Source organism: Podarcis gaigeae, assembly GCF_964106915.1.
Source record: "Podarcis gaigeae genome assembly, chromosome: 1".
Classification (NCBI taxonomy): Eukaryota; Metazoa; Chordata; class Lepidosauria; order Squamata; family Lacertidae; genus Podarcis; species Podarcis gaigeae.
In genome coordinates, this window is record NC_139678.1 from 133,653,053 (window position 1) to 133,667,466 (window position 14,414).

The window sequence follows — 14,414 nt, forward strand, 5'->3', positions numbered from 1 at the left end:
GGGTTAAGGGAATCCTGTGTTGAAAATCTTGAACTCCCAAAATGAGTATTTATTTATTAATAAATGTATAGATTACAACATTTAAATCCGTATAAAACATAAGATGTTAAAAATATCTTTTATTAGGAAACCAGAAGCATTTCTTCTGGGTTTAATCACAAACGATATTCCTAGCAACAAAAAGAAAGTATTTCTGTATGCGACAACAGCTGCCAGGATGCTTACAGCAAAAAATTGGAAGGGGGCGGGAAATCCCATCAGGAAAAGAATGGCAAATTAAACTTTGTGAATATATAGATTTGGCAAGATTAACGGCAGTCTTAAGGGGACAGTCAGAACAAAAATTAATAAAAGAATGGGACTGCGTTAAAGAACACATGAAAAAACATTGTTCTGGAGTAAAAATAACGGTATGTAATGAGTGAAGTTCTGCAGGGTCAAAGAAATGAAGAAATGGTTGTAATAGGTATAAAGCTAGAAGCAATATAAATATAACTCAACAATTAAGAAAATTGAAAATTTGAAGTCCCAAAACAGTGGAAGGAAGTCAAAGTCTATGTATGTTTTGTTATGTGTTGTGAATGTTATGGTTATGGTTTTTCTTTGTTTTTTTCTTTTTCCTTTTTGGTTTCACATGTATAATTTACGTTGTAATTTTGCTGTAATTCAATTTATTTTATTGAAAAATAAAAACATAAAACATAAGCAACATAAATCAGTCATAATAATAGTAATAAAGATACTTCAGTTCGATATGTCACAGCCAGCCATATATAAGACTAAAAACTCCTGCCTGTTGAGCCCCCTCATTAAAAACCATCCTCAGCTAGTCTCAGTGCCACTGAAGGGGAGGTTTTTGATCATATAGCTCCAGAGAGGATGATCCCTACCTATGGGGCCCCTCCGAAAACTGTGCCCACCCACCTTCCCTCTCTTTCTGAAGGTCACACAAGCAGGGCCTACATTGCACAGTCCTATGGCCAGCTTCTCTGAGGGAAGGGCCCCAAACAGTTAAAGGCTTTAAAGTTATTGGTAGCACTTTGAGTTGGCCTAGAAGCCAGTGCAACATATGCAGAATAGGTGTAATGTAGACTGAGCATTTAGCCACCGCCATCACCTAGGCTGCTGCATTCTTCATCTGCTGAAGCTTCTAAAGGAGATTCCGACTCAACATCAGGAAGAACTTTCTGATGGTAAGAGCTGCTCAACAGTGGGACGGCCTCCCTCAGAATTTGGTAGACTCCTTCCTTGGAGGTTTCTCAGCAGAGGTTGGATGGCCATCTGCCATGGATGCTTCAGTTGAGATTCCCTTGGGTCCCTTCAAACTCTGCAATTCTTTGATTCTATGAAGTAGTTTACAAAGGCGGACCCACACAGAATGCATTGCAACAGCGCACTCTGGATATGATAAGGTCATGGATTACTGCAGAGATTTGTTATGCACAGATAGGATTGCAGCTGGTGAATCACCCCAAACTGATAAAATCCCAAATCTTCCCAAACTGAGAAATGGCAAACTTGAGGTAGAATCACCTGTTTTACCAAAAAACTGAGTTCTGGCTGATCAGACCAGGGTGAGGATTGTGTAAAGGGGCATCCAAGAAGCACAGCAAAGGAAAAGTTTAAAAGCTTTATTAAACAAAACACAGTAGTGGGCCCTCTTAAAACCTCAAGACAACCAAGAAACGACTAAATAGCAAGTGCTGAGGCAGTCAAGGGGGAAGAGGAACCAGTAATGAATTAGGCTGCAATCATTCATTCATACTCACACACGACCTGTAAACATTTAACTGCTAAGAGCACATAGTCCAGAGCTTTCCAAACTTTTCATGTTGGTGACATGTTTTTTAGACATGCATCATTTTGCGACACAGTAATTCAGTTTTCCTAGCAAACTGGAGGTAAAACCAACGCCTTTCCAGTCCTGGGAGGAGAGCGGGGAGCGTTTGTGCGACACACCGTTTGGAAAGCTCTCAGCCATAGACAAATGGGTTGCAGGGAAATATTACTGAGGTCGGTGCTTTTTGTATTTGGTTTCTAAATTTTCTGTAAGCTCAATGTTCTTCTCTCTTTAAAATTTAGATGCAGAAGTTATACAGGAAGTATTTGAGAGCTGAGAGCTTTAGGAAAGCTCTGGTTTATCAGAAAAAATATCTTCTGCTGCTTCTGGGTGGATTCCAAGAATGCGAGCAAGCAACCCTGTCCCTCATAGCGCGCATGGGCATCTATCCTTCTCCTGATCTGACCGTCTCTGAATTACGGAGCCGTTCCTTTACAAAGTTCAGGTCTGCCATTAGAGTGGTGATTGCAATATCAAGGTAACCAAACACGTTTCTTCAAATATCACCAAAGTGTTCCCTATTTCTACATTTCACTACATGTTATCATCTATTTTTTCTTTTTAAAGAGGAATAAAAAGTCCCCACTGAAACAAAAGAATTTAAATCCTCACTCAGTTGGCAAGCCATGTGTCCTAATGGAAGTGAAGATGGCATACCTGAAGCAACCAGGGGCATCTGCCAGTCAAAGTGCCTTGTGAAGTGTTTTTATTGAATGGGGGATGTATGGGTAGGGAAAGAAGAAAATAAGGTTTTTTCAGTTTGATTTTTTAAAGACTTTATCCCAGATTTTCCAGGGTTTATTCCCCAGGGCTTTCACATTTGTTACCTGCTAGCCACTTTGGCCTGGCAGTGGGCACTTGCTGAGGTGTGTGGAAAGAACAAAAGAAATCAACCCGTTTTCTCAGCTGTTTCATGCCCACTAGCCATGTAGAGCTGGCAGTGGGCACTGAACCAGGGGTGGACTTTGGTAATCCTTAGTAGTACAGCACCCTGAGTGAGGCCAAAATGAATCTTCTAAGTGATGGATCTTCTCAATTTTGTTCCCCTTCGGCTCAGCCTTCTAAATCCATCCGCACTGCCCTAAAATCAGCGATGATGTAATGGCTTTTTTTAAAAAAGAGAGAGAGAGAGAGAGAGAGAGAGAGAGAGAGAGAGAGAGAAGAGTGCTAGAGATCATCCCTGTTGCTGAGCAGAGGGACTTTACTGATTTGGTGGTGGGTGATGGGCATTCCAGTAAGGTGTATATGACAGGGGAGGTATGTTACTTGTTTGCTTGTTTGTTTGCTTGTTTGGCAAACTTGATATGCTGCTTGATAGTTAACAAAATTCTGCATGTGTGGCCTGTGAAATGTAGAATTGCCCTTGGATTTGAGGGGGGTGGAGATGTATGTGGTGTGTGTGTGAGAGGGGGACGTGTGGCCACCTTATATGTTTTTCCTGGAATTTTCACAGTAAGTGTGGTGGGCGGCATTTGTACAGTTTTGTGAGATCTTGCAAGTACTATGGAAACTATTTTGCACACTGATTCATGTCTTTTTGCCTCAAGGTTAAAGTTTCTGGTGAAAAAATGGCACAAAGTTGGCAGGAGAGAGATGCCGTCGGAATCTGTTTCTCCTAACGTTAGACACAATTCATGTGAGAACTCCAGAAGAATCCTGTGGATTGATTACAAGTTATTATTAGTATATATCTCTTTGTGCAGAAGTGAACAAACTAAACTATCATAACTGTATACTTGTGTTCCTCTTATTTCTGAGTAACCTATTATGCCACACTTCTTTCGAAAAGTATAGCTGCTTCCCTCTTGTGAAAGCAGCCACACACACTAAGGAAAATCTCTCGATTCTGGATATATGGATGGTGATGCGGAAAGCAGGAGGTGGGAAGCCATAGGGAATGCTCAGGACTTGAGTTTGTTCTTGTAGCAGCTCATAGTTAATAGGCTTGTAAATGTTTGACTGTCTGCTGCAGTACTGATGCATGGCTTATACAGTAAAAGTTTTTGCTTTAGGCTATATCTTACTTTTTAAAATGCACACATTGCTTCCTTCCTGCATTATAGAATTGTCTTCATTGACCATAGGTTCAGGTCTAAATGAATCACTGTATACTCTTCCATCTAGGTACCAGGGCTAGAATCGAGGTGCTAAAGCAGCACGAGGTGTTTCCAGGTGATGGAACTCAGGAAGTGAGACACAGCAGCAGAAGCAATCTCTTGAGTCTTGGGAACTCCTCACCTAAACCACCACAGCAGCTTCATAACAGGTTGGTGTATAATTTATTTCAAATGTGGGTGTCATCCACACACTACTTTTTTTCTAACTAATGTGCCATTCTGAATCATTCTATAAATAAAAACGGCATTTAAAGCTTGAATGATCTATGACAGAAGCAGGGAATTTGCGGTCCTCCAACTGTTGCAGCATGGCTGACGGTTAGAAATGATGAGGGTTGTGATCCAACAGCACCTGGAAGACCACAAGGGGCCAATCCAAAGCTGTGAATATACTGCTCAGCTCTCTTTTATAATTAGAGTTGTACCTATCCACAAAACTGAAATACTTCTTTTCTGTTTTTCGGTGGCATGTGCATTGCAAATAGCATTTAATACCTGCACTTCTTCCAATTATTGCTACACTTCATGGTTTAAAAAAATCTAGGCTGTTGGTCAGCCAAGGAAGTTTAAACTGAATATAGCTGCAATTGCTTTTTAGCATGAAAACCAGGATCTCCTTAAACAGGGTCCAAACTTCATAGGAAAGCTGGAAAGCAGCTGGGACACACCCCCCCGGGCTTCACATGGAGGGGGGGGTGATAGTCTGGGTCTCCCAAGTCTGTTGGTACTATGTTTTGCCCTTCGTGGTTATGTCAGTGTGTTTGGCTACTTTATGTACTGAGAATTTTGTGTATGGGGAGGCTTAATTATTTTTATATTTATGCCATTACAGCACGTCTTCAGCTCCATCTAAAGATCCTGAACATTCATTAACTGAATATATTGCTCACCTGGAGGCCATTCAGCAGAGACTGGGAGTTATTATGCCAGGTAAGGTAGTTTTAATGAATTATGAGGCATGCATTTGCCTTTCAGTCTTAAATCATGCCCAGCAACCCACATAGAGACAAAGAGCCATTTTTTGTTGCCATGTCAAAAAAATAAACAGAGATGGCCCAAAATACTTTCAAACAGGAAATGAAAATGCATAACTTTAAAAAAGAGAGGCTGAAATACTACACACTTATTTGGGAGTAAACCAACCTAAACTCAGTAAACCTTACTTCAGAGTTAAATGTGCATCATATTGCATTGCACGTGTCCACAGCGCTAGCTCAAAACATTGCTGCCTGAGACAAAGGATCAAGTAGTGTCTCACCATTCCATTAAAAAAATTGGATTAGCTGATCAATACTATAAACATGACAGCATCTTCCACTGTAGCTGAGGCCAGCAGGCTAGTTTGGGGCAGATCAAATGCCCCTGCCTTCCAGCACTTCCACTGCTCCCTGTTCTGAAGCAGCTGCCTCACTCCCTATTGAGAGGGCCGCCTCTGCTTGTATAACTTGCTCTTGTATAGTTTTATATTTATATTTTAGATTCTTTAAACTTAGCTGGGAAGGAGGGAGAGCAAAGTGACCACGGTTTCAGCAGCTCATACCAGCACCATAGTTTAGTTTAACTATGATTTAAAGTGGTGTTCGAATTAATTTGAATTTGTGTTAATTTAGGACAATCTCGACAAGAGAAACTTTGAAAGTTTTGAGATCACATCTTTGACATGAACTACAGAAACTTTCAACTATTGCTTTCTTCTCCAGTGAACACCTTGCGCAAGGAACACGTCTGCATGTACAGAATCTGTCCACACTTTTGTTCAGTTGAATAAAAGTGCCTGTGTTTGCTGTAATTTTGCATCATGTTTTTATACAAAGTATTTTTTTATAAATTTTAGTGCACTTTGGGTCTTTCAGGAGAAAGTAATAATGCTTCATGGTTTTTTATTTGGATTTATTAAGAAGTTGACAACTGAATGTGCCATGCTGTGTTACGTGCCATAATGTCTCTGTCAGTGCTTCTTTTTACTAAAAATCTAAAATAATTCAGTTGGATTTCTCACAAACCATTATTAAAAAAAAACCTTCTAAATCCTTACTTAGAACTATTGTGTTTGTGTTTCTTTCATCTTTATAATTTCAGTGTATTATATGTGAAACTGCATATAATCTTAGAATTGTAGAGTTGGAAGGGACTCTGAGAGTCATCTAGTATGTTCCACTAGCAGAATCTCTCCCGATGTTGAAGTCACTGTAAACTTTTCCAATCAAGAACCATCTTATCTGATTAACAGATTTGAGATGCATCCATTTCGTTTGTTGCCCTTTTGAGAAACCGCAGTGCCTTCCATGGTATTAACTGATATAGCTGGAAGCCTGGAGTGCCCTCCCACCCCCTGCACTGCTCTTTCAGTAAATCAAACTCTCTGATGTTTCCAGACTGCCTGGTGCCAGGGCAGGGATGCCTTGCAGTAATATATAGATTGCAGCCAGTAATTAGCCATGCATGGCAATGTAACAGACAGCCTCTAAGCATACTCAGAGTGCCTTGGCAAAAGAAAATATTTGTGAGTCCATGAAGTTTTCTGGATAGTACAAGGGAAGGAAACCTCTGGACATACACACAGAGTTGTGTCCCAGTGACAGTCCTACTCAGAGTAGACCTACTGAAATTAATAGGCATGGCGAACAGGAGCATTAATTGGGTCTACTCTGAGTAGACATTAGTTGGGTACAACCCAGAATGCCTTCCCCCCCCCCTCGCTGAGGAGAAATGAAGTTGCCTACATGGTACAAGGGAAGGAAAGCCCTTGGCATGCAGAGAGTGCAATATAACTGCCGGTGCTACTGGACTTAAGTATATCAGTAAAACTGCAGTTTTTTGTCTTTCGTGATTTGATGAGAGAGCCTCATGGTGTGGTCTTGGGCCTTCTATCATGGAAGAGGATTCCTCTTGGGAGACCTTTGCCATTATTGAGCATCCTGAACCTGTGGGGCCATGCTGGCTGGCCTTCCCTGCACGGAGTCTGCTGCCACCTTGGAATAAAAAATGAAGAAGTTTTGATGTTTGAAGTGTCCTGCTTCTTCTGACCCTGAAGGTTTGAAGACAAGAAACATAAGGACAAGACAAGATTCCTACCCAAGCTCACTCTGCCTGCATTGGACCAGTACTGGCAGTACTTGTGTACTGTGCACAATTCCTCTCACACCTTTGATGTCAATCATGGAAAAGTTCTCTTTCTCCTTGCCTATCTACGGATTTAATATCACTGGCTTGATCACTGGCTTAGGTGATATCACTTATCCTTGAACCCAGAGCTCCAGATGTTTGATCAGCTGGACAAGGATATTATTGTCCTCACCTCACAGGTCCTTTATTGAAGGCCTGGAGTGGATACCATTTCCCCCAATCAGACCATCCAGTCTCCCCAGCACAGCTTGCCAAGCGGTTTAAGGGCATCAAGGAAGAATTTTGGCTATTGAAATACAGACTCAAGGAGAAAAAATTTTGTTATTAGGAATTTATGCACCGAATGAGGGGAAATCAGAATTTTACAAGAAACTGCATGAGACAATCCTGGACTATTTAGACTACACTAACATCATTTTGATGGGAGATATGAATGGAGTTGTCTCCACAAATATGGATAAGTCACAAGATCAAAGCTTATCAAAAGACGGCAGACTACCCAAAACTTTTTTTGAACTAACCGACAATATGGACTTAATTGATATCTGGAGGACAAAAAAACCCCTAGGTAAAGAAGGAACCTTCTTTTCTGAGGCCCATCTGTCATGGACAAGAATAGACCAAATATGGATAACTAGGAGACTGGCACCGATGACTAGAAAAGTGGAAATCTGCCCAAAAACTTGCTCCGACCATAATGCTATGAAAATGGAATTAAGACTTACTCCAACCGGTTCCTTCAGATGGAAAATGAATGACACCCTATTAAGAGATCAGGAGATTGTGAAGAAGGCCCAAAAAACTTTGAAAGACTATTTTGAAATTAATTTGAGCACCATGGTGGAAAAAAGAACAATCTGGGACGCAAGTAAAGCAGTTATGAGAGGGTTTCTGATACAACAGAATACGATAAAGAAAAGGCTCTGGAATGGGAAAAAAGACAAGATCTTAGAGAAGATAAGAGATGGAGAGAAAAAGTTGAGATCTAAACCAAAATCGAAGGAGATCTTGAGAGAAATTAAATTTTATCAAGCACAGTATGTGAAATTGATAAATCAAGAAGTTGAGTGGAAAATTAAACAAATGAAACAAAGATCATTCGAATCAGCTAATAAGTGTGGGAAACTTTTAGCATGGCAACTGAAAAAGAGACAAAAATTGAACACAGTCACCAATATAGAGATTGAAGGGAGAAATATCCAGAAACCAGAAGAAATTAGGAAGTGTTTCCAGAGATACTTTAAAAAGCTTTACACTCAAGGGCCACAAGAGGAGAAGGAGATAGACCAATTTTTGAAAACAAATGGTTTACCAAAACTTGCTCAGGAAAAGAGAACAATCCTGAATCATAAAATAACACAACAAGAAATAGAGAGTGCCATTCAGAATATGCAACTAGGCAAATCTCCAGGTCCGGATGGGCTTACCTTCAAGTATTATAAGACATTGAAAGACTATTTGATACAACCACTAATGGAGGTATGCAACCAGATTTTGGAGGGGAAGAGGGCACCGGAATCGTGGAAAGAAGCTTTCATCACATTGATCCCTAAAGTGGAAACTGAAAAGACTCAACTAAAGAACTACCGTCCCATCTCACTCCTAAATGTGGATTATAAAATCTTTGCAGACATTTTAGTGAGTAGACTTAAAAAAGTATTAAATGAAGTAATCCATAAAGACCAGGCAGGCTTTCTCCCAGGAAGACATTTGTCTGACAATACTAGGAATATTATTGACATTTTGGAACTTTTGCAAACCAACATCAATACAAAATCAGTGTTAATTTTTGTTGATGCGGAGAAAGCCTTTGACAACATTTCTTGGAGTTTTATGAAGAAAAATTTGGAAGGGATGGGAGTGGGACGGGGGTTTGAAAATGGAATAGAAGCAATTTATTCAGAGTAGAAAGCGAAATTGATTGTAAACAATGTGGTGACAGAAGAATTTAAAATTGAAAAAGGAACACGACAAGGGTGCCCCCTATCCCCTCTGTTATTTATTTCTGTTCTGGAGGTGCTTTTGAAAATGATCAGGGAAGACCGGTTGGTACAAGGAATTCAGGTCGGAGTGAAACAATTTAAACTGAAAGCTTTTGCAGATGATTTGGTTTTAACATTACAGGAGCCAGAATCTAGTACGAAGAGAGTGTTGGAACTAATTCATGAATTTGGTTGGGTAGCGGGGTTTAAATTGAACAAGCAAAAAACTAAGGTTTTGGAGAAAAACTTGACACCTTTGGAAATAGATGGGTTTCAGAAAGAGACAGAATTAAATGTTGTTAAAAAGGTAAAATACCTAGGGGTAAATTTGTCTGCCAAAAATTTGAATCTGTTTAAAGATAATTATGAAAAATGTTGGTCAGAAATTAAGAAAGATTTAGAGATTTGGTCAAGATTGAAACTTTCCTTGATGGGCCGAATTGCAGCTATAAAGATGAATGTATTGCCGAAGATGTTATTTTTGTTTCAGACCCTACAGATCGTGGACAGAGTGGAGTGTTTTGGGAAGTGGCAGAAATATATTTCTAGGTTTGTCTGGCAGGGCAAAAAGCCCCGAATAAAATTTAAAATACTAACTGATGCCAAAGAGAGAGGGGGATTTGCCCTGCCAGACTTAAGGTTATATTATGAAGCTGCGGCTTTCTGCTGGATGAAAGATTGGTTACTTCTTGAGAACACTGATGTCCTAGATCTGGAAGGGCATGACAATGCTTTTGGATGGCATGCATATTTGTGGTATGACAAGGTAAAGGTTCATAAAATGTTCAAAAACCATATTGTCAGGAAAGCTATATTTATGGTCTGGACAAAATACAAAGACTTACTAGAAGGTAAGACCCCGAGGTGGTTATCACCAGCGGAGGCCAAGGCCAGAAAAAGACTCAACATGGAGGTCGGATGGCCAAAATATTGGGAAATGATAGAAAAAACTGGAGACAATTGGAGACTGCAGAGCTTTGAAAAATTAAAGAATAGGGTGCAAAATTGGTTTCACTATGCTCAAATTCAAGAAGTTTTTAAGTCGGACAAAAAAATAGGATTCCAGGTGGAAAAATCGAAACTAGAGACAGAACTGTTAGAATCTAAGACCAAGGTACTTTCGAGAATGTATAACTTGCTGCTTAAATGGAATACCCAGGATGAGATAGTTAAATCAGCCATGATAAAATGGGCTCAGGATATTGGGTACAACATTATGTTCGAAGACTGGGAAAGGTTATGGACCACTGGAATGAGATTTACGGCATGTAATGCCTTGAAAGAGAATATTATGAAAATGATATATAGGTGGTACATGACCCCAGTCAAACTTGCAAAAATTTACCATCGGTCTGATAATAAATGTTGGAAATGTAAGGAGGCTGAAGGGACATTCTTTCACCTTTGGTGGACTTGTCCAAAAGTGAAGGCCTTCTGGGAAATGATCTATAATGAATTAAAAAAGGTGTTCAGGTACACCTTTCCCAAGAAACCAGAGGCCTTCCTCCTGGGCATTGTGGACCAAAGGGTGATAAAGAAGGATAAAACATTTTTTATGTATGCATCTACAGCAGCAAGAATACTTATAGCAAAATATTGGAAGACACAAGATCTTCCCACGCTGGAAGAGTGGCAGACGCAGTTGATGGACTATATGGAACTGGCTGAAATGACTGGCAGAATCCGAGATTTGGGTGAAGAGACAACGGAAGAAGATTGGAAAAAATTCAAGGACTATTTGCAAAAACAATATAAGTTGTATGAATGTTAAGAATCTGCATGTTTTGGAATTTAGCTCCTGCAACTAGATTGGGAAAATAGGAAGACAAGTTATAATTAAGAAAAAGTCGAAATTTAAGGTTATTATATTTTTTATTTTAAGGCATAAACACTGGATAAAAGGTACTTTAAATTCAGAAGTAAAATATTTTGAAAGATATAAATAAGATACGAAATAAGGTAATAATTTGCTGATATGCTTTATTGTAAAGAACGCAGGGGGAGGGAGGTGTGGGGAAGTCCAGCTAACAATTTAAAAATGTATTTTAGAAGTTGGAGTATTATTCTTTTTTCTTCTTTTTTCTTCTGTAAACTGAAAATGCAATAAAAATGTTTTTTTAAAAAAAAAATAAGGGCACCAGTAATGTCTAGAGGTTCTTCACAATGGTTATCTGACAAGAGAGGAGGACATAGAGATTCCTCCCAGGAGTCCCAGTCTCAACATTTGTGATGTCGTCATTGGGACCAGAGATCCCCACCATATACAAGGTGAGAATACTCTTCTTTTTTAGGAGTCTATTGTAAAAAAAGGGCCTGCCGGCAAAATGGCCAAGGAACTGAATCAACCCCTGCATATGAGGAGAGGATACAATGTTTGGGCTGTTTAGCTTATTTTAGACAAAAAGTGTGTGAGAGGTAACTGATACGAGGTGCATGAACTTGAACTCCCCAAATAATACTAGAACCCAAGGTCATTCAAATAAGTTGGGCAGACAAGTTAAACAAAGGGGTTCACTGTCATAAGATGCAGTTATGGCCACCAACTTGGATGGCTTCAAGTGTCAAATTAATGGCCGATGAGGTTATGTATGGGTCCTAGTTATGATGGCTGTACTACCCCCATGATCACAGGCAGAAGGCTTCCATATTAAAAGTGACTGAGGAAAGCTTGGCCTCAAGCAAGTTTGCAAATGCAGATTTAATGCCAGGGCATTATCTGTTTGAAAAATGTGAACACTGTTAGAGGCACTTGGACATCATTTAATCCTCACAGAGAGCGGATTTCAGTTTAATCTGGATGTCAGATTCAAGCTTTAGGAATTACAGGCTGTTTTCTGGGGGGCGGGGCAACTTCCTCAGTTGGATGAGATACCTGATGAAGCTGAATACTTAAGCATTGTGCAAGAAAAGGTAAGTAATTATTTTTCCTGATACTGCCATCAATTTATTCACCCTTACTAGATTTCATATTTCAGATACTTTAGGTGAAATAATCTAAAACCTTTTGTTTAAAATGATTTAGATTCAATTATTATATATTAATTGAATATCTGTTGACTACAAGCACCTACAATAGAGGAGCCAAAGGACTATGGCAGTAATGAGGAACCTGTAGCCCTCCAGCGGTTGCTGGACTCCAGCTCCCACCCCCTCTGACCATTGGAGGACCACGGGGGATCACTGCATATGATCTTCCATGTGAAGTGGCCAGGAGCAGCGGTGTGCTGGTCTAGTGCTCTGCTGCTGCTGCTACTGCAGTCGCCTTCTGCCCTAGCCTCATTCCTCCTTCTCAAGCTCCTATTTCTGCCAAACCGACTCTCCATCCTAATTTGCCAGCAGCAGCACAGGGAGATCTAAGCCTTTTGCAATCTCCCCTGCCTTTCTCCTTTGGACAATGGAGCGAGGGGGGTGTAAAAGGGTTTGGGTGAGTGTTAAAGGGATGGGGTGGGGTGTGCAAGAAAAGCAGAGTGGGAAGCCTCACTGCCAAGTGCATGGAGGGAGTCAACCAGCGGAGAGGAGGGCATCTTATTCCTTGATGCCATTAGCTTCTGATTGGAGAAACTGATGGTGGCTCTGTTGACTTATGGCTCCTTGATTTCTAAGATTTGCTTTGAGATTTCCCAGTGCAGCTTCCCAACTTTATGCAGCATCATTCAGTATTTTGAACTGTGGTAACATCATCCCTATGGATTTCTGCGTGTCTCCCACCCTCTCTGGGACATAGGCTGTGCATTTATATCTATAAAAAAACACATTCTGTCATCCTTTCATAATGTGTTAACAGATCATTTTGAACACATTTTATTTATTTCACAAAATTTATACACGTTGATTGGGGGGGACACCTCAAAGCAGTTTACAAAACAGTAAAATCAAAACAATTACAGCCCTGATTTAAAACATACAAAAGTTAAAATATTAAAACAGAATAAAATTACTTCAGCTTTCTAAGCATCTGGGTAGGCTTGTCTAAACAGGAGTGTTTCCAGCTGCCAATGAGAGGAGTACAGTGTAGTTTCTCTCACCTGATCTCAAGAAGCAGGGAGTTCCAAAGTGCAGTTGCCACACTAAATGTGTCCTTACAAAGGCAGAACAGGTATCATCATGTGACACCTGTTGCAGTGCCCGTTCCACTTGGTGCATGTGGCATAAGGTATTCTCATAGGTAAATGGGTCCCTAGTTGCTAAGGGCTTTGCATACTAACAGTAGCACCTTGAACTCAGCCTGGTAGCAGATTGGCTGCCTGTGCAGATCTCTGAGCACAGGTGTTACATGCAGACAAGGCCTCACTCCTGTCAGCATTGTGCTGCAGCATTCTGCACGCACTGCAGCCTCTGGATCAAGCGCAAGGGAAGTCCCACATGGAGCACCTTGCAGTAATTCAGTCTTCATGTAAGAACTCCAGTGGCCAGGCTCTCTCAGCCCTGGAGTGGCCGTAGCTGTCAAACCAGCCACAGTTGCTCAAAGGCACTTCTGGCCATTAAGGCTCCCACAGCCTCCATAGACAGTGTTGGACCCAGAAACACCCTCAGACTGTGAGCCTTCTCCTTTAGAGTGAGTGCAACCTCATCCACAGCTGGCAACTGACCAAATTCTCAGTCGCAGGAGCAACTCGCCCACAGAGCAGATTGTCAGCAGCATACTGATAGCATCTTGCCCCCCAACTCCTAATGACCCAGGTGAGCCATCTTGGGCCCACATTGTGGGTGCCCAGTATGCCCTGCCATGGCGCAGAGCACCAGAGGTAAGGTGGTGCTTGGCTGCGGCCTCCCCCCCCCCCCCCCCCGCTCAGTGAAGATGATGGGAAGATGCAGCACTGGCCCACAGAGGCGGCAGCCTCCCACCACCAATGAATTTTTTGTGGGTGCTTGGGTCCCCTGGGTCCCCTGGCGATGGCGTGCCTGTAATGACCACTCCCAATGGCTACATTAAACAGGAGATAAGATAGTCCCCTGCAGCACCCCACATCATAGCAGCCAGGGGGCTGAAAGGCACTCCCCATGGGACTGGCTGCACTCAGTCATGAAGGAAGGCTTGGAACCACTCTAATATGGTGCCCTAATTCCCATTTCCCAGAGGCAGACCAGGAGGAAGCCCTGGTTGATGGTATCAAATGTCGGTGAGAGATCAAGGAGCAGGAGCAAGGACTCCTGCTATGTCCTGCTCCCTGCAAAGGGCTAGGGCCTTGGCAACACTGAATTGTGTCTTATTTCTATTCGCAGAGCTATGAAGAAGGACTCCTCCTCATCCTTCATATACAAGGCAGTCCTTGTTCATAGGTTCACTTTCTAAAAGGCAATACAGTGGTACCTCGGGTTACATACGCTTCAGGTTACAGACTCCGCTAA

At 41.3% G+C, this 14,414-nt stretch overlaps 1 protein-coding gene across 2 annotated transcripts in view; it reads left to right on the forward strand.

Annotated features, from left to right (window-relative positions):
* Positions 1 to 5,998, forward strand: part of PCNT (pericentrin) — a 75,383-nt gene extending 69,385 nt beyond the window's left edge. Inside the window, exons 37-41 of one of the 2 annotated variants that reach the window (XR_014556164.1) lie at positions 2,083 to 2,318; positions 3,388 to 3,513; positions 3,965 to 4,106; positions 4,790 to 4,887; positions 5,568 to 5,998. Coding sequence is in view for 1 of the 2 variants with exons in the window: in XM_083702554.1 (XP_083558680.1) it covers positions 2,083 to 2,318; positions 3,388 to 3,476; positions 3,965 to 4,106; positions 4,790 to 4,887; positions 5,568 to 5,593 (591 nt within the window). In the remaining variant the exon portion in view is untranslated. The remainder of the gene's footprint in view (positions 1 to 2,082; positions 2,319 to 3,387; positions 3,514 to 3,964; positions 4,107 to 4,789; positions 4,888 to 5,567) is intronic. The other variant, XM_083702554.1, reaches the window with a different exon arrangement.
* The last annotated feature ends 8,416 nt before the right edge of the window (positions 5,999 to 14,414 follow it).